The following is a 22,814-nucleotide window of genomic DNA, read 5'->3' on the forward strand; positions in this document are numbered from 1 at the left end:
ATGTAACAATGCTGCACTGACATCATCTATGCAAACAAGGACATCTGTAGTTCTTAGGTCAAAGGGTATGTATATTTTAAATTTTGATAGATATTGGTAATCTGGTCTCTAAAAAGTTACAGGCTACTGTTATCATTTAAATAACCTTCACTGTTATCTAAGGAAGTATGGTGTACCTATGTGTACGTGTGTGTGGGTGTGTGTGGGTGTGTGTGTGGGGGGGGGTGTATCTGTGTTGCCTGTGTTTACAAATCATCAGGAAGTCTGGATCTGACCTGGACTTCGGTACTTCTTAGGTGGAGCAGGGCATCTCCAAACTCATTCTATTTCTCTCTTTTCCTCCCTGAGATGTATTTGAGCTTAGTGACAGGTCTTCTAAGTGCGTCCAGATTTTTGGACATCTGCTGAGTCCTAGGATAAGTGGCGGGAGACCTGGTCTTCAGTTGATAAACAGGGGGAAAAGGCAAGTTAGAAGATTTGGATGGGAGCAAGGGAACAATTCAGCCTCTGTTGCCTCTCCCTTCTTGTAATAATACCTAACAAACTGCAGTTAGCAGAAAAATTGACTTAAGTGGGGAAAAGCATCCGTCTCCACTGGCATCCTTTAATGCTTAGAGGCTATTCTGCTGAAGGAACAGGATCCTGAGTAACTTGCAGCTAGCTGTGGGATACATACAGCAATGCATACTTTTTGTCCTGAAAATGAAAAAGTACAAACATGAGAAGAAATATGTGGCTGGAGAAACAGAGCCCAAAGAAGCCAGTGGTAGATGTGTGCTATTTTTATTACATAAAAGATCAGAAAATTCGAAAGTACAACATTGCCTATTTTCTTGTTTGAAGATCAGACCTTATCCGGTTTATTTAATATCGACATTCACCACAGCTGCAGGAAATTAAACCGAACCTTTAGAAGATACCGCATACGGACCTGGTCGGGGCTATAGACAATAAATTCATTGTAGTTGAGGGTATAACCTTCTGGATTCAGAATTCCCGTGTCACTTGCTGGTCCTAAGGGTACCGTGCTCCCGTTTCTGCCAAATGGAAAAAAGTGTGTCAACATCTGCCTCTGGGTCAGAAGTTGGAATATAGAAAGTAGAGAGTCTTATCTGGCCAAAAGAAGTCTTCTGGCCTTATAGGTTCTGAGTACTCACAGGGTGATAAAGGAGGCAGGACTGGGAGCCATCTTGCCCAGTCCCTTGGTGCTATGTTTGCCCTGAAGTAATTTTTCTGCCTCAGGATTGGCCTCTAGTAGCTCATTACACTGACCTAGAGCGACCTGCAAAGCAAGAGATCTTTGAACACCCACATCCTACTGAGAACTGGACGGCTCTAAGGCCAAACAGGAAATCCCACTGGTACTTTCTTCCCCTCCTCCTGCAGAGGGTGGAATGGACATTGCCCTCGGCTTCCCTCTGAAGTTCTCCCAGATGAACCTCTTGGTGCTGGAGTCAAACTTTCCTCTCTGGAAAAACAGGAACCAATAATAAACTGGAGATCATAGATATGTTCATCTCACCTCTGATAAAAGCAATAGTCCGGTGTCCTTTCCTCGAGAAGCAAAGCAGTAATTGGCACTCTTAGAAGACATGTCGGCAAAGTAGATTCCTTTACCGAACTGAAATATATAAACGAACGTGCAGGTGAGCTGCGTAATCCATTGTGTTAGAAAGAAGGCCCATACCACTGACCCTGTGTTTCCATGATCTTAAACACGGTATAGACCCTCCTCCATTTCCCCTTGCAATTCTTTGCCAGAGAAGCAGGTGTATTGGTGAGTCTCTGCATTCTGAGGGGCTAGAAGGGGTAGCTTTAGGAATTTAAAGAAAGAGGGACATAGTAAGAAATGTCAGGGTGTGAAAAAAGGAAAAAGAAATGTCAGGGTTATCAGTGAGCTGGTTTAATTCTTGGGAAGGGTACTACCAAATCCTAATCTAGAAAAAAAGGGGGGAAAAAAAGACTGAGAAAATTATTGTATCCTTTACCCTTGTGCCTCCAGGACTTAATTTCTACTCACCATGTAACCTGTGATGGGAGCCTCAGGTGGGGCAATTCGAAGCCCATGGCTCAGGATTCCCACCCAGTTACTAAGCCTGGAACCATGCCACAGCAGCATCCTGGGGAAAGGACATTATTATTGTACTCTGTTGCTCTCCACCAGAGATAGGCCATAAACATAAAAAAGCCATTTTCTGCCATTTTCCAGAAGTCCCATAACTGCACTTCAGGCAAGGGAATGTCTTCCCAAACCCAAAGCTAAACTGAGACCTGTTATGAAGGTCCTCTCTGAAGGCTTCTTTTTCACCCTCCTTCTCCACTTCAAAAATATCCAGCAAGGTCATGGTATAGTCCCTGTGTGTGGGAGCATGAGTAGACTGCAGGTACTGGGAAATCACCTGTGGAAAGGAATGAAAGAAATGGCTGGTGTGGACTCTACAAGAGACCAGACTGAGCTGAAGAACTTCAGGGCTTCTGGTAAAAACTGGCAGACTTTCTGCTCCCTAATGGTCTCACAAGACAGTGAGAAAGAGCTCTACCTTCCCCAGTTCTTGGTACATTGAAATTCTGCTCTATATAAAAGTCTGCTCTCCGGCCACCCTCTTGCGTCCCCTCCTTCTTTGGGAGCTTTGTACCATCACTCAATAAACCTTGCTTGCTGCTCACCAAAAAAAAAAAAAAGTTTACTTTTAACCAGAAGTAGTCACAGAACAGTGGGATTAGGGGGATGGGTCTTGTAGGAAAATAAATGATCATTTTTTTCTTACTTTGAACTCATAACTTTCATGGTCTAGAGGGCGCAAGGCACAATGTAGTTTTCTATAGTGTTGGTCCAATGGGTGTTCTGGGCTTTGCAGCTCTGTCTTCACCAGCTTAATGGCAATTTCAATGTCTCCCAAAGCCTGGCAAGATGAGATACAGGATCAATGTGCAGGAACTTGGAACCAGAGAGTAATACTTCCCAATCCACACGTCTCACCTCTAGTAGTTGTACTTTGTCTGACAGTTCTTTCTCTGTCCGGATTAATGGAGGGGTACGGAGTCTAAGGACAGAGATATAACCCACAATCAGTTCTCTGACGTGTGGCCAAAGGCACATGACTAAGAGTAAAAGACTAAAGATAAACACACTGTATAGATTTTGACATCTGGGACTAGAAATGAAATTCTTTTTTATGGGTTACCTTAATGTATATACAGCTCAGATGTACAGCTTCCTAATTTGAAAGTGATCACTGCAAGTTCAGTTACTATCCCTTACCATACAGTTGACCCCCTTCACCCCCTTCACCCACCCCCAACCCTTTCCCCTGTCTGTTCTCTGTATGAATTTCTGTTTTGTTTTTTTAGAATCCACATGAGTGAAGTCATATGGTGTTTGTTTTTCTCTGTTGGCTTATTTTGCTTAGCATAATACCATCAAGATCCATGCAACCATTTGTTGCAAATGGCAAGATTTCATTCTTTTTTATGGCTGAGTAGTATTCCACTGTATATATATACCACTTCTTAATCCATTCATCTGTAATGAATACTTAGGTTGTTTCCATATCTTGGCTATTGAAATAATGCTGCAATGAACATACGGATGGATATCTTTTTGAATTCGTGTTTTCATACTTTTCAGATAAATATCCAGAAGTGGAATGGCTGGGTCATATGGTAGTTCGATTCTTAATTCTTTGAGGAATCTCCATACTGGTTCCTATAATGGCTGTGCTAATTTACAATTCCACCAGTAGTATACAAGAGTTCCCTTTCCTCCACATCCTGTCTAACACTTGTTATTTCTTGTCTTTGATACTAGCCAAATCTTGTTTTTTAAATAAGATCTATCAACATCAATAAGGAACAGCTTGGATATAGTCCTGTCTAGAAACAGAAGTAGACCCGCTGACCACTCAGGGTTACTTTTAGGTTACAGAGCACTATAAAGCAATAAAAGGAATAAAAACAGAAGAAGCACCAGAAATATAGAAACAACAAAGATAAAATGTATTTATATCCTACTATCATTTGAATAGGAAATAGGGAGTTTTATGCCTGAAGCTATTTTACCTGTTGGCTGGATATCTAAACCTATTTTCTCTTGGTAACTTCTGCTCGGTCAGAAAATATGGTTATAATCAGGCCAGGGATTGCATCCCAAACTTGTAAGTTGACCACACAGGCTATCTATAAATCATTTTGGCTCTGTATCCAAGATGATCGTTTCATTAGAGACGAGAGTAAAAAGATAATAGTTGCTGTTGAGTGATGTAGGTGGATACAGTGAGGTAGAGGACCAAGAGAAGCAGCAGCACAGGCCTTACCCGAAGTCATGTGGGATCCTGGTGTAGAATTCATTGCAAGCTTCCAGGAGAGCTCGTCCATGCTGGCCAGCCCGGATACAGTCCTCAATCTTCTTAAGAGATCGGTAGCCTGCCTTGATTTGTGCCACCGTCAGCTTCCCTGCAGGCCCAGCCGGAGATCATCAGACCCCACAACTAGGGTCCTATCCTGAGAACTGTATTCATGTGCCTACTCAACAAAGACTCTCACTTTTCAACTCTCGAAACAGCTTCTCCTCCCCCACACTACCTCTCACCCCAGATCTCCTTTTTTTCATTCACAATATCAGTAAGCTTTAAATCATGAAGGTGATGAAATAGCCTATTAAAGGAACGAGGAAATACAAAGAATGTGGGAGAGAATCTGAAGTCCTACCGAGTGGGGCTTTCTTGGTGTCGTATTTCATTTCTACCATCATCTCTTCCATGGCCTGGACGTTACAGATCAACTCTATCAGCTCCTGCACACGAAGATCTAGCTGAGATTCTGGTTTCAAAGGCGATTGAAGAGATTCCTTTTTTGATTCCTCTTCACTCTACAGCCAAAAAAAAAAAAAATTACAAACTCTGGAAGGATCTATTCTAAGGTCCCTGCAAGGGCCGGCTCTACAATAGCCCTGGCAGGTGAACACCAATCAGCTTCTGCTTGAACACAGGTTCATTCCATTATTAACCCACTTAGAGTACTTGATGCGATCCCACCTTCCACTCCTCCATGTGCCTCCCACAGTTAAACTCCCGGAACAAGTCTAAAAGGCTCTCCCAATGTGTTGTTAATATGTAAAGACAGCTATTATGTCTCAGATTTTCTCATCTGAAAAGGACTAAGATTTTTACATTTCTCAATACTGTATGTGACCGTTTTCAGCATCCTGGTTGCAACTGAATTTGTTGAAATTAATTTTTTTTAATGTGGTATATAACCAGAAGTGAAGACAACTTTAAATGCCATTTCATCAGTGTGACTATATATTACTCCTCTCTTGATCCATACATTAAACTTCTGGAAATAGGACCAAAGATTTTAAAAGTACTGTATTAAATAACAGAGACTAGAAAGCAAATTCTATCTCAAATCTACAGTCCCTTCAAGATTACAAAGATCCGTGCAAGTTACCCCTGAGGGAACTGTTACCTTTACTAGGTGTGAAATAGCAAGACTCAAGATACCCTGATCTGTTCTAGTCTGGGACCTCATCTAAGCCATTCTGCTGGACTTCACCTTGGTTCAGAGGAGGCAGTTTTCTCCCCAAATGTATAGTCAGAGTCTACCTGAGTAGTGGTGGTATAGTCCATTTCTAGCATATCATATTTTCCAGGCACCTTCTCGAACTTCTCACGATCCTCCCAATTATTTTTTGTTTTGTCAAGGAATCTGTGGGGTCCAAATGGTGAGAAAATCTTACAAATAAGGGTCTACTACTAGGAACGGGCTTATAATTGTTTCCTTAGAACACTTTCAAGCTATTTTTTTCCCAACTAGTTCTTAGAACTCTTACATCTGACTTCCCAAAAATCTGGATTCTAAAATAGGACCCTGAATGGGGAAAAAAAAAAAAAAAGTTCTGGAGTCAATGGGAACAAAAAATGGGAAAAAAGGATTCTTGAGCTTCCCAAAGGCCCTAAAATACCACAAAAGCCTTTGAGATTTTAGACAAAAGATCCCTTTCTAATCTCTTTCTCTGAAAGATTCCCCGAGACCAGAAAGCTCTGCATCCATATCATAGTGAAAAAAATTTTAAAACTCTAACTGAATATTCTCATCCCGCCCACTTTCCCCGAATTTCCTTAATTGTTGGTCATGTGCTATATATATTAGATTCTTCTGTTTTTAGTCCATTTCAAGGTTCCAGGTGATGTAATCACTAACTAAGGAAGTAGTTTGGTGTTCCAGTCATAGAATGTTACAGTGGAAATACATTAACATCGAGGCCAAATCACACTTATTATAAAATTCTTAGAGGAGATAATCCAAGAAGAAGAATGGTATTTTTTGGGTACTCATTTCTCAGCACTCACTTCTTCTGAAAGATTTCCTTGGCTTTGTTGAGGTCCCCTGAACAAGCCACCAAGCTGTGCTGCCCCATTTTCCCAACTGCAAAGTAAATGCCACACATAAGATGGTTTCCTGCCTCCCAATCCAAGAAGAGTTTTCTCAAGTAATAAGACAGCTCTCTAAGGTCTCCCTGCTTAGCATCTTACAAAAGGGCAGGATGGGGAGAGGGAAAGGTGAATGGGCCCAGGAAACTGATCCTGTTGATATTAGTTACCTGCTAACTGTCACAGTCCCCGAGCAGTATTCGCAGACCAACTGCACGACACTTCCCAGCCTCAACAGGCTGCTCATAGTTTTTCCAGTGGGAACTTGCTAATGAAGATGCTTGCTATTCCCCACTTGCAAGCCCCTCCCAGGTTATAAAGCCTCCATTCCACCCATTTAAACCCAGAGGAGCTTCTGGTTACACACTAAGCTGTTTCTGGCTTTCTGAATGACAAATCAGAAAATCCATAATAGGAGTCATTACCTCGGCCCCATCTCATCCAAACGCTGAAGTCTCTCTGGGCATCATCTTCTAACAGCTGAATCAAATAGTACTTGTTGTTGTTGAACTGAAGATTGGTCTATGGTAAGAGAAATACGAACATAAGACAGAGGTTTACAAACGGAAGTCACATAAACTGAGGTCTTCCTTGATCACAGATACCAGTAACTGCTGTAAGGAAATGGCTACTATAAGGCTAATACCAGGGACTTAAGAATTAAAGATCTGGGCATTGGGACACTCTCATCAGTAATTATCAAGAAAAAAATTCTCATACATAGAACAGCTCCTCCCCTTACCTGATTTAGCATGACGTCATAGACATCATTCCCTTCACAGTACACATGGGCCTAGAGAGAGAAGGAAAACACAGCCATTAGTATAGTCTCAGTCCTCATGAGATCCTTAGTGATGCTCTCAATTTTCTTCTCTCTCAAGGTGTCATTCTCCAGCACTACCAATATCTACCTTCCAGGGAAAGAACTGCAAAAGTATGTTCTTCTACACACAATCTGTTATTCCTATCATGAAAACATGTTGCTTTTTTTTGTAATTACAGAAAAACAAATGATTCTAACAGTTAAAGGAAACTTGCTCCAGAGGAAGACTTTCTTCTCTATTCTTCAAATCCTTTTCACATTCATCAGTAACTCATGCCATACCAGAGCACAGTTTCTCATGAAAACAAAAATGGTTCTTCCTTGATAATGGTATAATTTTCTAACTGAGAAAGAGAATGAGGTGCAGAAAGCTGATGACAACCCCAGAAGTTAAAAAACACCCTGATTATTAACCCCAAACTCCACCACTCCCATCTCTTAGCCTTGCAGAGAATTAAACACTAGCAGTATTTTGGAGAGGACTCCTAAAATGAATACTAGCAGTGTTCCGGACAGGAATCCCAGTAGCAAAAGAACAACTGCTCTCTGAGAAATCAATGGGCAAAGGAGTCTCTCACCTTTCCCACCTTGGCTGTGCACTCAGGGTCCACAGGAGCTTTGCCCTTTAACAGCAAGGTCTTCACAGACTCTGAAGGAAGACAGATATGTACTACAGCTACTTGTATGGGAATAAAAAATAGCTATCATGTCATAATGAACTTTGCCCTTCCCAAGCAATCCTGATCTGTCCAGGTCTCAATCTGTCTAAACTACATGAAACTGAAGATTCTGAGAAAGGAGATTCATACCGTGGTATGCCCAAAGGATAGAAAATCAATTATATCTTCAAGAAAGGAAGAAGTAAGAGTTGAAAGAACAAGGCATTCCTTGTCCTCACCCCTCCCCTAGACAATCCTGCTAGCTCATGTCCTCCCTGGCCTACCACTTAAAGCTGACCTTGCTTGTCTTCTGTCCTGTCATTATTGGCCTCTCCTCCAGTCACAGGCTCCTTTTTCACCCCCTGCCTCTGGCATCTTCGAGTTTTCTTTGCAGGAGGAGGGTCTTCTATGACTGTGTTGCCATTATGAACTCTTCCAGCTTCATTTGATGCTACAGAAGCCATGGCCATGAAGAATGGGCAAAGAACCAAAAGAAAGAATGAGTACCCACTGAACACGATCCTACTTTGAAAAAACATCATCTTTGTAAAGAAATGGTTCAAGATGGTTTTATAAATTTACAAAGAAATAACTGCCATACCACTGTTCTGGGCAATAGTCTGAGAAATCACTTCCTAAATTGCTATTCTAGCCAAAATAAAATAAGATAAAATAAAATGGAGCCCCAGGTCTCTTGTGAGCTCATAGCCTGAGGCATGAGGGTCCTAGCGTGTTTATCTCTGTTACTTGTGCCCCCAAACTTTCCCAATACCTATCTTCAAACTACTTAAGGTGGTATGAGATAATGGTTAATAGAGTGCTCTGGAATCTGTCTCTAGTTTAGAGCCCAGTCCTGTCTCTTCCAGCTGTGGAATCTTGTAGAAGTTATTTCATTTCTTTGTACCCCAGTTGCCCCGACTGGAAAATCCAGATGATGACAACAATAGTACCTAATTTGTAGAGGGACCTACCCATTTGTAGGATGGATGCATTTAAGAACATAACACACAGAGGGTGTAATATTCATAAATTCTAAGACCTGAATTTTACTCTTTGAAACTGGGATGCATCTTACAATGGATGATATAGAAACAATTACGTTTTAATCGGAAGCACTTTTTCCTTTCTTAGCGATACATAAAATAATGATGCATCTTACAATAGTTTTTACAGCTCCACAAGCCCTTATACACAATTCTGTAATCCAAAAAGCTCTGGAAACCGAAATTTAAAAAGTTTAGCACCTAAACTAGCTTGACAGCCAAGGGCGGGTCAGGGGGCGACGGAAGGGGAGGGGCTAGAGCAGAGGGCCCTGTTCCCCTTTAGGCCCCCCGCCCCCCAGCATTCGCCCCCTCCAATGAGCACCGAACCTCGGGCCCCGCCGCTGCGCGTCCCCCGCCGTCGGGCAGCCATGGAGCCTGAACGTTCCCGTCAGAACACTGTCCCAGGAATTGCCCTCCTAGAGTCACAGGGCGGGAACACAGAGCGCGTGCGTGCGTCCTGAGAAGCCTCGTACAAGGGACAGGGGAGGTACTCCCCGCGAAATTTGCATGTTGCTATGTATTGTGGGAAGTCACCATGACTGTGAAATGCCTTTAGATGTGGGAGCCTTATAAATCCGCCTCAGGACCACCCTTTTCCATAGGGCGGAGGGAAGCTCATCGGTGGGGCCACGAGCTGAGTGCCTTGCGTCACTCTACCCCATGTCCCCTGGGAAGGTCTGAGACTAGGGCCATAAAGCGGCCCTAACAGGGTCCCCCCTGAGTTTCGGGGGGGTGAGTTCCCAGAGAACGGGGCTCCGCGCGAGGGCAGACTGGGCAGGAGATGCCATGGACCCCGCCCCTCGGGGAGGGGCCTGGCGGATGCCTCCTTAGCCGGAGCTTGGAACAGACTCACGGCCAGCAAAGTGAGTTCAATGGCTGAGGTGAGGTACCCCTGCTTTGGGGGCCTCATAACCCAATTCAGACTACTCTCCCCCGCTCTCTTTTGAAGAGGAAAAGCTGAGGACAAGAAGGACATGAAAGAAAGCGTGGGAAAGTTGAGTTTGCTAGGGGAAAAGGCGGCAGGAAACTGCAGAGCCCACGGAGTGGAATACAAGCAAGGGAAGCTCCGAGAATGCTAATCTTGGGGGACTTTTAAAAACAGAGAAATCCAGTCTTCCTTGGTGAGGACATTAGGTCAGGAGGGGGTGGGTGGCAACGCACTTAACAAGCAGACGTCTGACTCACCACCCCCAGACCCTCTGAATCTGACGGTCTGCACTTGAACCTTGAGGTAAGGGAAGGGTTTCTTAAGACAAAAGTCAGAGTGTATGAGTGTAAGAGAAAATATTGACAAATTTGATTTCTTAAAATTAAAGAGTTTTGTTCATCAAAATACATAAAATTTAGAAAGAAGAAAACAAAATTCTTATAGTTTGTATATGGTTTGGTTGTGAATATTAAAAATTCAGAAGAAACTACAAGTTTTTTAACGCAGGGAAATTTAACAAATAGCATATAAGAATAAATATAACAGAGCTTCAAACAGAAATAGAATTTTTAAGAAATGATAGCATTTAATATAACATCAAAGCCTATCAAATACTTGGGAATAAATCTGACAATATATAGGTGCTCAGCAAATGTTTGCTAGATGGGATTGGATTGGTTAATCTTTTTCCTTGGTAGGTCGATATCTGTTGTATCTAACTTAATTATGGTACAAATAAGCTAGACTTGTCTAAAAGGCATTAATTTGGAGATAGGAAAAATGTAATAAAAATGGAAAATTTATTTAAAATAGATAATACTTATTAGAGCTTTGTGTACTAGACACTGAGTTAAGTGCTTTAATATGTATAACGTCATTTAATCTTCGAATCGTTAATAGCTAGAATTTATTTAGTGCTTACTATGCTGTGAGCTTTACAAACATTATTTAATTCTCACAAGAAACCTACAGGGTAGGTACTGTTATTGTCCCCATTTTATGGCTAAGGAAGCTGAGCTTTAGAAAAATTTAAGTAATTTTTTCAAGCTCACCTAGTATATTAGTTTGCTAGGCCTGCCATAACTAACTGTCATAGACTGGGTGGCTCAAACAACAGAAATTTATTTTCTCAATTCTGGAAGCTCGAAATCCAAGATAAGGGGGTCTACAGTGTAGGTTTCTTCTCCTCCTCCTCCTCCTTCTTCTTTTTAATTTTAAATTTTTAAAAAAGATATATCTATTTATTTATTTGAGAGAGGAGAGAGAGAGAGAGCACGAGCAGGGGGAGAGGGAGAGGAAGAAGCAAACTCCTTGCTGAGCAGGGAGCCAGATGCAGGCTCAATCCCAGGACCCCAAGATCATGACCTGAGCCAAAGTCAGACACTTAACCAACTGACCCACCCAGCTGCCCCTAGGTTTCTTCTAAGGCTTCTCTCTTTGGATTGTAGATAGCTGTCTTCTTTCCTGTCTTCCCACGCATTGTTCTCCCTCTATGTGTGTCTATGTCCTAGTCTCGTCTTCTTATAAGGACACGTGATACTGGATGAAGGCCCGCTCGTATTTTACCTGAATTACTTCTTTAAAGGGGCTACCTCCAAATACAGTCACATTCTGAGCTCTTGAGGGGTTAAGACATATGCATTTTTTAAGGGGGGGGACACAATTCAGTTCATAACACACAGTTCATAAGCGGCAGGACAGATCTAGGTAACTCCAAAATTTGTTCTTATCTACTAGGCTATCGTATTTGCCTGGGGGAGGGGCAGCTTGACTCCCACATTCAGCCCAAAACACAGAGTCTGGTAAGTTCTCTACTTTATTGCTTTTCACTCACATGGTGTGGCCACACTGTCTTACGGTGCTGGAGTGGTGATCTTGTTCAAGGAGATCATTGCATAGGTCAGTAAGGTTCTTTGGGGGCCGATGATCCCACTTGTTCAGTGCTAAGTGTAGCCCAACATATTCTGCTTAGAGCAACTCAGGGCTCCACATTTTTTTAATGCTCTCTTGCAGGGTTGTAGAGTCAGCTGATTTCAGCATCTGCAACGCAATGGATCCAGGACCCAGATTCTTTCTTCACTCCCCTTGCCAGGAAACCACTTTAGAGACTGGGCAGCCTTTCCTTTTCAACCCTTAAAACGCGTAGGGTCTGTACCTCGTTGCCTTTGAATGTCATCTTGGTATTCCCAAGCCCTTTACTAAAGTAGTGTTTTCACAGTGATTTCAGAGAGCCCTATACTCATCTTTCTGGGGTTCCAAAATGATCCACTCATATCTCTTATTTGGAGAAGAAAACCTGCAACGTAACCTTGCCACTGATAAGAAGCAGGAAATTATGGGTGGGTCACAACATTTAGGAGCAAAAACTAATTTCCATTGATTTACTTGTATCTAGAAAGAATTGTACGATGCGTAGACAAATAGAGGTGTATAAGTAAACTCATGCAAGGAGTTATTTACTTTTTCATCTCCTCTCTCTACAGGAATGAGGAATGAGCAAGGAAGGAGAACGTGAATGGTGTGTGTACTATGACAGGTCATTATGCCAGACTCTTTCATACATTTGTGTATATGTTAGGGAGGTAGGTATTACTCTCCCCCATGGTACAGAGGAGAAAATTGAGTCTCAGAGAGTTTAAGAAATTTATTCCAGATCATGCAGCTAGGAAGTATCTTGCAAACGATCACAACTTATGTGAAATGTCCTTGATTTTCCCTGTGCGGCACCTTGAAATATAGATTTTCATTTGCTACTCGGGGGAACCTTCTTAGAGTCCCTATCGGGGTCTGAAAATTAACGGGAGAAAAACATACAAATTTTATTGAATTTTTAACTTATTTAGGAGCCTTCACAGGAGAATGAAGACCGGAGGAAGTGACCAGGGCAGGAAACTTTTATACCTTTAGATAAAGAAACAGGAAATTTGTGAAATTTGAGAAAAGACAAAGGAGTTTGAACTAGTGATATAACTGGCAAAGAACACCAAGAAGATAAGGGTTAGTTTAGTAAAGTTTGTTTATACAGCTGATGTTTACTTCAAAGCCTAAACCCTTAACCACACCCATCTTTTATTCACTAAGCCTGTTAACTGGAATAATACCCTGAAGGTAAGTTCTAACTTGAATAGATCCAGACTGTTTATAATGAAACCTGTTACCTTGCATAAATTCCATATTGAGGTCACAAAGGTTGGGAAATTATCCTAAAGGAAAGAATTGTGTACAGTAGGGCCATCTCAACGAGAATGTGTATACACAGCTTGCACTAGGCTGTGTTTGCTTGTTAAGTACATTAACTCAAAAGGAAACTTGGTTTCGAAAATTCAATCTAAAAATAGGGCAAGTAACATCACTGTTCTTGGGAGACAAATAGGTGAAGGAGGGGGTTGCTTCGTTCCGGCACCTTTTAAGGTAAAGGAGGAGGGCATGTGCGTTTAACTCATTAGCCAATCAGACTCTGAAGCCGCTTCTCAAAGCCGCTTCCTGTCTCTCCACTTATCTCTCCGTTTGGTGGTGGGCTGGTAAGTGTGCACTTAATTTCGCTCCCTGTTTTGAATTTCTCCTCCGTTTGAACCCTGTATCCTGATGGCAGGCCTTTATTTCAAGTAAGCATTGGAGTGTGTGTGAGTCCCAGGTGATTAATTTTGGCCGTGCGGAGACTGGGGGAAGGCAGGGAAATGCTCTGCCTGGCTTGTTTCCACGTGGGCCTCTGCAGCCCTGGGTCTGCCGCCCTTCCCCGAGACCCGGTGACCCAGAAACAATAGACTCCGGTTCATACACCGAGTGCCCGTGTTTCTGGAAAACGCCTGGATTCTTTTTTGCTTGGCGGGAAAGGTATTCTTATTATCCCAATTGCTGTTCCGACCTCTATCTCCCTGGGTGAGCGGGCAGACCTTAGGAGGAGTTTCAGACCAGTACACTTGAATTCTCTCGTGTCCGCGGGGCCAGGTCCCTGCTGGGTTTGCGAGCTGTAGCAAACGCCTTTGCCCTGGTCTTTGCTCAGAGCGTTCCAGCTTTCTCAGTGCGCCTAGGCAGCAACCTCTGAAGTGTGATGATTTTAGTGAGCCCTGAGAGGAGCTCCAATTTTAATGTAGCCGTGTAGTGACGGTGCCCTAAAAAGCCAAGGATATACTAAAGACAAAATCAGGGGCCTTAGCTCAGGATCAGCCTAAATCAAATGCGAGCGCCACAGTTTACGCCTCCAGTGACCTCGAGTCAGTGAACCATTATGAGGCTCCGCTTTTGAAAATCAAAATATATGAAGGCCAGGTATTATAATAAATGTTAGATACCTTCTAGAAGTAAGCATTACATTTATTTTGGATATCTTTTTTCTTATAAAAAGTTTTGCCGACTGACCTTGAGTGTAGACGGATTCCCATTTTCCTCCTTGCTCTACGTCAGTTTGAATATAATGTAGGTGTTCATTACTCTTACGGACGCCGGGTGCGCAAGGAATAAACTAGCGGGTGGGATGTGGTAATAGACTTCTCATAATCCTTATAATTCTCGAGTTTTATTGTTAACTTATTGTCGGAAAATAATGCATTCACATGGGTCAAAATGAAAAAGGGATCAAGGCGTGGGTCACGAAGTCTAGGCCACCTCATTCCCCTCCCCAACGGCAGCATTAACAGTTTCTTGTGTGTCCTGCCTGACATATTTTATGTAAATATAAGCAAATACGTGTATTTCGCCCTCCCCTCTTGACATACTCTTTAACAGTTATCTTACTTTTCCCACTTAAAGATTTCCAAATGAGTAAATAAAGAATATCCACATTTTTTTTTTTTTTTTTTTTTTTTTAAGATTTTACTTATTTATTTGACAGAGAAGAGAGACAGTGAGAGAGGGAACACAAGCAGGGGGAGCCCGAGCGGGAGCAGGAGAGGGAGAAGCAGGCTCCCAGCTGAGCAGAGAGCCTGATGCAGGGCTTGATCCCAGAACTCCGGGATCTTGACCGGAAGGCACCCGAGCGGAGGCAGACGCTTAGCCGACTGAGCCACCCTGGCGCCCGCATCCACGTTCTTTATAATGGTTTCGCGGAAAGTTCATGTGTGTGCATACCATACTTTATTTAACCTTTATTGGTCAACATTTAGGTGGCTTACGGTCTTGTTGTTTCCCGCAAAATGAATAACCGTGTGTATAAGTCATGTGTCACGTATGACAGCTCAGGGGGTTTTTGATATATTTATAAGGACTCTAAACATGCAGTGCTTCCTGTTACTTGTATTTATTTTGTGCACAATGATGACTAGAAACCAACCAACACCATAAATGTCCTGACTGAGCAATAAAGGATTTTCTATCAAAAGCAAAACCGCGCTGATGGCTTTTATGTGAATTTATCTTTGCCCACTTGAGTTTAAGTAAGGGATGGTTTATTTTGCTCTGAACATGTGTTTAATGTTGAGAAGGAATGGCAGCATGAACCAGAGAAACCACATGGTTTTTGTATTCACCAAGCGCAGAAGGGGCAGGTTTCCAGTGTTTACTTAGCAAAATGTTTGTTGGATATCTTCCTGGAATTATGGTGTTGAGTGGGTAAACTCATATTTTTGTATTAAGTTAGGGAAAATGGAAATGTTTTTTGGATGTAAACATGCAAAACAAAAGCTTCCGGGAATCCCACCAAAGCTTTTTTTTTTTTTTTTTTTTTTTTTTTTTTTTTTTTAAGCCTTAAAATGGCTAAAATCATGTGAAACATCTAGTTTTCCAGTGAGGAGTATCTTGTATTTGGAAGGACCTTATGAAGAATGTGAAAGTCTTTCTTGGCTTCAAGATTATTGTGAAAAGTGAAATTGTTAGGCAGAATATTTGCATTCCTACTCATTAGCTGGTTGAGCTTGGACACTTAATAATAGAAACAACATATTAAATATTTAACTACACGCCAACTACTGTGCAAAGTAGTGTATATTTATTTTACCTCATTTAATCTTCCCAACGGTCCTAAGAGGTAGGTGGTATTTGTCTTCATTGTACAGAAAGGTAATCAGAAGCTTAGAGAAGTTGCAAATATGTGGGGAGAGTCAAGATTCAATAGTTTGGTCTGACTTCAAAATCCATTATCTTCACCACTAAGCTGCCTGCCATTTAGTCTCCCAACCTTGCTTGCAGACCTATAAAATGGAGATGACATAGTACTTGCAAAATGAGGTAAATGTAGAAAGTGCTTTATAAATTCTGAGACAGACCAAATATTATGAAATAGATAAAATGCCAGGTTAACAGAGCAGCAGTTTTTCTGCCTCTCGTATTCTGATTTCATTATTCTTTCCTGCTGTTTTGATGCAAAGCCCTCAGGTACTGTATTTCCCTTCGTTACACCAGCAATAGGACTGGGGCTGGGTGAAATTCTGGTCTCTTGGTATGAGCTGAATGGTTAGTCTATGCTTCTGAACTCCCACTTTTATTTTCTATATGCTCTGAGAGGTTAAAACAATCACTATTTCTAAAATAGCTGACAGTGAGTGGGAAACAAAACTTGAAATCTGTTCTGATCGCAGCGTCTCACCGAGCTATCCCTAAAAGAGAGCCATGCCAGTGACTGTTGAGCATTTACTTCCTGTGTGAAGTTTTGTATTGTTTTCCTTTTGTTTCAGGTTGAAGATGGAATCCATGGAGGAAGGCAGACGCCTGGGTGCCAGTCCAGAAGTGGCACTGTGAAAGCACCTGTCACATCTGCTGTAGACGCCCTAGCAATCCAGTGGGCTTGGATTTGGACATTCTCAGGAGGAACGGTTAAAGGCTGATGGGACCATAAAGCAAGTACTTGAACTTTGACGAAGCTAGGCCTTGAGTGCTCACTGTATCCCGTGTCTGTGTGTCTTTTCTATCTAAAAAAGATAGGTTCTTTGAGTTACTGTTGTATCCCATAACGCTAGACACAGAGTAGGCACTGAGTAATTGGCATGGAACAGGGTAAACCTGAGTGGTAGTAGTAATCTTGGAAGCATCGGATGACTTGGTATTAATCAGTTTGTAGTTTGTATCAGGCCTTCACGAAGCATCTGTTCACATAACGAAAAATGTACGTTTTGGCCACGAGCACCAGCACTTTGAAGCATTTACTTCTCACGGGGAACAAAATGAGTGGGTCATTGATAGTTCATGGGGTATTTACAAAGTATTTACTTAAGCTCCCTAAATGCTCAGTAAGTATGAAATGGCCTTCACGTGGTAGAGTGACATTTGTTGAAGCATAGCTGGAATCCTGCAGGGAGCATCACGTACCGGGGGAGGTATCATGTGTTTAACATCAGGATTTATGTCCTAAACTTCAGGTTATGTGCCAAGGATACAGAGACCAGAACTTTTACAATCTAGGTTGTTTGTAAGATGATTCAAATAGAGAAGTTGCATATATATATATATTTTATATATATATATGTACATATATATGTGTGTATATATATATATGTGTGTGTGTGTATATATATATATATATATATAAATGATATAAATAAAATTGTTCTCCTGTAGGGAATACTTGGATCATGGAGTTTTGAGGTTGATACTGTTAAAACCGTAGAAACCTTGCGCTTACTTCCTGTCTCTGTCCCTTGGAATCTAATGTGCTAACTCATCCAAAAACATCTTACATAAATAAAACAGTCTTCAGCTATAGGACAGGAGTTTGATTATATGTCTCAGGTACTTAAAACACCTCGGTTTCTTTCTGACCTACTGAGCCAGCACAGCATTCTCTTTAGAGGCTAAAGCAAACCATCTTCTGTAGCTCTGCCTCTTATTTCACGTAGGAAGTGGCATGGTGAGGTGAAAATTGGGAGTTTTGACAGAACTGGATTTAAATCCTATCTCTTAATAGCTAGGTGACCTTAGGAAATTAATTTAACTTCTCTGAGCCTCAAATTTCCCTGTAAATATGGGATTATAAAGTTTGAGTGAAATGATTTCTACAATTCTTGATAGATAGTAGGAATTTTTAAGAATGGTAGCTACTATTTCCTTTCTGTCAGCATATTTCAGTCATACCCATTCTTTAAGGCACTGCTGTCCAACAGAACTTTGTGTGATGATGGAAATGTTCTATATTTGTATTGTTCAAGATGGTAGCCATTAGCCACATGTGGCTATTGAGCAATTACAATGTGTCTGGTGTGACTGAAGAATTTAATTTTTAATTTAATTTAATTTTAATTTTAATGGTTGAATGTGGTGTTACCTAATGGACAGTGCAAATTTTTTTCTTTTCTTTCTTTTTTTTTTTTTTTTAAGATTTTATTTATTTATTTGACACAGAGAGAGAGGGAGAGCACAGGCAGGAGTGGCAGGCAGAGGGAGAGGGAGAAGTAGGCTCCCTGCTGAGCAAGGGAGTCAGCCAATGTGGGGCTCTATCCCAGGACTCTGGGATCATGACCTGAGCTGAAGGCAGATGCTTAACCGAGTGAGTCACCGAGGTGCCCCTGCAATTTTTTTTCTTGTGACGAGAATTTTTAAGATCTCTCTTAGCAACTTTCAACTGCCCAATATGGTATTATTTTAAGTGCTATTTTTAGGCTCATTCAAAACCTGTACCTTTTTTCTTCTTGAAGACTTCTGTGACCAGTGATTCTTATTTGGTACTCCCCATGGACATTAATTTTCATGAATCTTGTATTTCTAGCTAGCTGAGGTTATAGATTTTAAAATCTTCACATTGCTGCATGAAAAGGAACATGATAAAAATATAATTGTAATATTTTTAGTTAGTAAGTGTTAAATTATCATTAAATGTAATACAAGAAACTTTCTGGTTAGTGATCTGGTGAATAGGGAATAGTCTGAAGGTTGCCTGCGATGATGAATTTTGTGTCCAGCCTGTTTCACCTAAAAGTTAGATGACACTCAAGTGTTGGAAGAGGAAATTATGCTTTTTCTTATATTGCCATCTTGTGGCCAACTTGGGCTCCAAATGATGCTAATTCAATTTTGCCATGTCAGAGGAAGGTTTTCTTTAGTTTATTGTGATACATTTTTACCAAGAATAAAGGTTAAATACAATCAACATTGGCTGAAATAAAATTGAAACATGCTTTGAAAAAGTGAACTATTTTGGATTACCTTCTCATTTTTTTAAAAGTATACTTCACGCCCAAAGTGGGGCTCGAAACCTTGCGATAGAGTTGCATGTTCTACTAACTGAGCCAGCCAGGAGCTGCAGATTAGCTTCTTATCACAAGGGTTTAGTTACACACCCTGTGGACTTGGAGAGGTTGGAGGAGTATCCCGTGCCATTTCTGCCCCACACTGCTCATTTTTCCCATGGCTGTTAAGCCCCGGTTGCAGCCAGCACCTGGCTCCTTCCTTCTCCATACCTGTTCTCTTATTGTGAGACTGTCGATTTGTAAACTTTCCGAGTTTGGTTAGACTTATTGTACAGTTTTACCCAAACCTTTAAATTAATTAATTAATTACGTTTTAAAAAGATTTTATTTATTCATTAGAGAGAGAGAGCATGAGCAGGGGTGAAGAGGGCACAGGGAGAAGGAGAAGCAGACTCCCCTCTGAGCAGGGAGCCCCATGTGGGGCTCCATCCCAGGACCCTGGAATCACGACCTGAGCCGGAGGCAGATGCCTAACTGAGCCACCCAGGTGCCACCAAACTTTTAAATTTATACAAAAAGCTGAGCTTGTGTACGAAGTCCTGCCCTAATGTGATACTGAGTTTGGGCATTTCATGACCTTCTCCAAATAGGTGGGTCAATTTATATTACTGACTAGAGGTTCATATAAAGAATGAAGTTTTCCTTGAGGTTAATTTTCATGGAGGCTATAGGGGTATGACTTGGGAGTAGGCTGGTGTGCCTTCAAGTCATGTAATCGTAACCTTTATTTACTCACTTACTTACTTTTTATTTTCCAGAGATGATAATATCTGGAAAGATGATGCTCAGATACTTGGTAGATCGTGTAATTCAACTAATTCCAAGATAGAAGCTGGTTCATTTGATACCAGAGGTAAGTGTAAAAAAAGAAAACTATTTTTTACTTCATTTGGATTTTTAATCACCTACTAAGTTTTGGGGCCCGGTATTGTTAGTGGCTAGAATTTGGTAGTTGGAAAAGCCTTCGTTCTAACCTTGGTTTAGAGATGAGGTGGTGGTGGTGCTTTGCCCTTCATCAGTCATTTACAGTTTGCCATGATGAAATGCATGTTAAGTCCGTGTTTCAGCTGATCACCCTGATTAAACACATGCTCTGAGCAGACTAAAGCTGGGGCAAACACCTGGAGGTGCATTCCGCTTCTTTGCATTCTTACTGGGATCTAGCCCCCAGTCCCAGGTAGTTCTTAAATCTTCGAATTATGGATCTGACACTACAACACTCTGTTGTGCTTTGATCTTTTGTGGTATTTTCTTGAGCTAGGTAGAACCAGGGTCAAGAATCCTTAATCTAAATATTCAAACCCTACAGAAAAAGCACTGATAACTGGTATAATTCTGTCAACCACTTTACTTGGCAGTTTTAAACTTACCACTATTTTATTAATCTATATGTAAGATTGAGAGAATCCCAGAGTTGTTTAAATCAATTTTGTCAAGATCATAAAATGCCACACTATATAGTCACTTATAAGTTATGATACAGGTTTATCTTTCTTGAAATGGAAGTGTATTCGTGATACATTAAAAGCAAGTTATAGAGCAGTATGTGTAATCCTTTTTATGCTTAAACGTTTTCGTATCCTTGTGTTTACTTCAGAAATTATCTGACAGTATATACTCAAATACCAAGGATCATTGTCTCTAGAATTGGATTCTAAGGGTGATCTTGTTAACCTGTATTTTCTGGCTTTACTATATTCATATATTGTATAATTGAACCTACATGGAACAGGCTTCTATTCTTTACCTGTGCCTGCATGTCTCAGCAGAGAATGGGGTACATATGAGGGAGAAATACAGGAAATGCAAATAATTCAAAGTCACATCAGCACTTGAAATAGTTTTTAGTTTTGGCTATGTCTTTTGCAGAAATGAAGTTTCAGGAGATCAAAACTGGATCTCAGTCTCATTTCTTTCCCAGGCTGGAATTCTTGGGTGCTATAAGTCCTGGATATACAACAGATGTGATGACAACATTTTTCTTTTACGGTAAGGCTTAGGTTGAAATTGAGAAGCTTTAACATACATATGAATCTCTGAATATTCAGCTTTTGGCTTCATGGCCAGCTGCTAAGTTGCTACAAATTTTATTTTAAAAAAAAAGTCAATTAGAGATGCTGAGAGGTAGCATAATAATATAAGTTACATGGATTCTGGAGTCAGACTGGGTTCAAATACATCTTTTGTCACTTAATCAGCTATGTAACCTTGGCAAGTTTCTTAATATCTCAGTGTCTTAGTGTCCTTATATCTTAGAAGATGAGAATAATAGTACTGGATTCAAAAGAATAGAACTTGACTTTGAAGATGAGATAATAAATGCATGAGCTTAGAGCACTGTTTAAGCATATGGTAATCGCTCAAAATATGTTAGCTGATTTATCATCAAAGTCCCTGTGCAGTTTTTGCTTATATGCATCTTTCTGCCAATTGGCCCATACCTCATTATGTTTATCTCCAGCACACAAAGCCTAATTTAGTTCTAGAATTAAGCAAAGTATGGTGATAAGGACTATAGTGTGTATCTCTATATAACTGTTCCAATAACACTTTCTTTAGTTGAGCAACCTCGTTTTGGCACCAGTTTATTTATCATCTTATTCCTCATTTTGTCTGATTCTTCTAGCTCTTAGTTGACTTAAAAATTTAGATGTAGTGATTCCTATTAAGAGTGACTTGATAGCTTTATTTTTATAAATGTTCCTTAACACATTTATTAAAATGGTTGGAGATGAATTTTGATGGCTGTTCCTCTCACTGCTTTTGAGCCTTAGGTAGTGGGATTTTAGTCCATCATATATCAAAGCTGACTTGTCTTCACTCAGGGCACCATGGGGATGGGCTGGCCGTCCGTTAGTGTCTTCTGATTTTTGCGGAGTCAAACAATCGCAAAGCAGGTGGGGATTCTAGATTAAGAATGTACCTGTGATTGAAAAATAAAACCAATATGAAAACGTGAGGATATAGTTTTTGGAAACCCCTTTGACTACAAAAGTATTTGGATAGCACTGACCTAGGACTATGAAAAAAAGGGGTCTAGTAAATTGATTCTGAGAGTTACGGAAACATTAAACTCTGAAGTCATTAAATTTTAAGTGGTTTAATCAGTTTTCTACTGATGAGTTTCTACTGATCAGTTTTCTACTGAGTAGCTCTTTATACTACTATACATTTCAGGCTAGTATTAAAAATGACCTTTTCTTTCCAGCATGAAGATAGATGATTCTTCAAATTAAAGATTGAAGCTGACTTTTCTCACCAGAAATGGCTTATAGAACCAACTTGGAAAAATGTCAGAGGCATCAAAGGAAAGAGTAAAATATTTGCTTTTATCACTCGTAGATTCTTTGCTAGATTGTAAGCTCCGTGACAGCACGAGAACTTCCTTATCTGTAATGCCTGGCCCAGAATAGATAACTTGATAATATGTGAAGTGAATTAAATTTATTTTTTAAGTCCCTGAAAAATGGTAACCATTTTAATGGTATTTCAACAAGACATTTATTTACATGTAATAATTGGGACTTAAATTTTGACTCTGATGGAAATTGTATATATAAGTACATTAAACTATCTGGGCACCAGGGAGTCTACTTAAAACACTTAATATTTGGGGACCCTGCATGGCTCATTCGGTAAAGCATGCGACTCTTGGTCTCAGGGTTGTGAGTTCAAGCCTCATGTTGGGTGTAGAGATTATTTAAAAAATAAAATCTTAGGGGAGACTGGGTGGCTCAGTCGTTAAGCGTCTGCCTTTGGCTCAGGGCGTGATTCCAGGGTCCTGGGATCGAGCCCCGCATCGGGCTCCCTGCTCTGC

At 40.9% G+C, this 22,814-nt stretch overlaps 1 protein-coding gene, 1 long non-coding RNA gene and 2 other non-coding genes across 12 annotated transcripts; 3 read left to right on the forward strand and 1 right to left on the reverse strand.

The window, feature by feature from the left end:
* Positions 1-767: 767 nt before the first annotated feature.
* PARP2 (poly(ADP-ribose) polymerase 2) lies at positions 768-9,441 on the reverse strand. 2 transcript variants are annotated; one of them, XM_008683661.2, is made up of 16 exons: positions 9,284-9,441; positions 8,212-8,364; positions 7,833-7,903; positions 7,174-7,224; positions 6,857-6,953; positions 6,351-6,426; positions 5,604-5,706; positions 4,708-4,867; positions 4,314-4,452; positions 2,981-3,044; positions 2,769-2,903; positions 2,272-2,399; positions 2,021-2,120; positions 1,523-1,621; positions 1,158-1,282; positions 768-1,037 (listed from the first exon to the last, which is right to left on the reverse strand). In XM_008683661.2, the coding sequence occupies exons 1-16, from the start codon at positions 9,324-9,326 to the stop codon at positions 878-880; spliced, it is 1,704 nt and encodes a 567-aa protein (XP_008681883.1). In that variant the 5' UTR covers positions 9,327-9,441; the 3' UTR covers positions 768-877. The 2 variants fall into 2 exon arrangements, with proteins under 2 accessions (XP_008681883.1, XP_008681885.1); XM_008683663.2 differs by lacking the exons at positions 7,833-7,903; positions 9,284-9,441 and having other exon boundaries at positions 8,212-8,360.
* Positions 9,442-9,571: 130 nt separating this feature from the next.
* LOC103656303 lies at positions 9,572-22,721 on the forward strand. Of its 8 annotated transcripts, none has more exons than XR_005832017.1 (7): positions 9,572-10,187; positions 11,622-11,686; positions 12,368-12,466; positions 16,493-16,658; positions 19,756-19,850; positions 20,867-20,986; positions 22,206-22,721. It is a non-coding gene; the product is annotated as an uncharacterized LOC103656303 (long non-coding RNA). The 8 variants fall into 8 exon arrangements; XR_566594.2 differs by having other exon boundaries at positions 12,368-12,420; XR_005832018.1 differs by having other exon boundaries at positions 12,368-12,402.
* On the forward strand, positions 20,025-20,101 carry LOC121100352. The gene has a single exon (XR_005832101.1). It is a non-coding gene; the product is annotated as a small nucleolar RNA SNORD126 (small nucleolar RNA).
* Positions 21,737-21,885, forward strand: LOC121100351. The gene has a single exon (XR_005832100.1). It is a non-coding gene; the product is annotated as a small nucleolar RNA SNORA79 (small nucleolar RNA).
* Positions 22,722-22,814: the final 93 nt, after the last annotated feature.

Source organism: Ursus maritimus, unplaced genomic scaffold (genome assembly GCF_017311325.1).
Source record: "Ursus maritimus isolate PB19 unplaced genomic scaffold, ASM1731132v1 scaffold_36, whole genome shotgun sequence".
Lineage (NCBI taxonomy): Eukaryota > Metazoa > Chordata > Mammalia > Carnivora > Ursidae > Ursus > Ursus maritimus.

What these genes read in the sequence shown, in the direction of transcription:
- PARP2 (XM_008683661.2), bottom strand. Translation starts at nt 9,326, where the DNA reads ATGGCTGCCCGACGGCGGGGGACGCGCAGCGGCGGGGCCCGAG. An exon ending in CTCCCATCACAGGTTACATG is followed by an intron (nt 1,622 to 2,020) that starts GTGAGTAGAAAT and finishes TATATATTTCAG; the next exon opens with TTCGGTAAAGGAATCTACTT. An exon ending in CCTGCCTCCTTTATCACCCT is followed by an intron (nt 1,038 to 1,157) that starts GTGAGTACTCAG and finishes TCCATTTGGCAG; the next exon opens with AAACGGGAGCACGGTACCCT.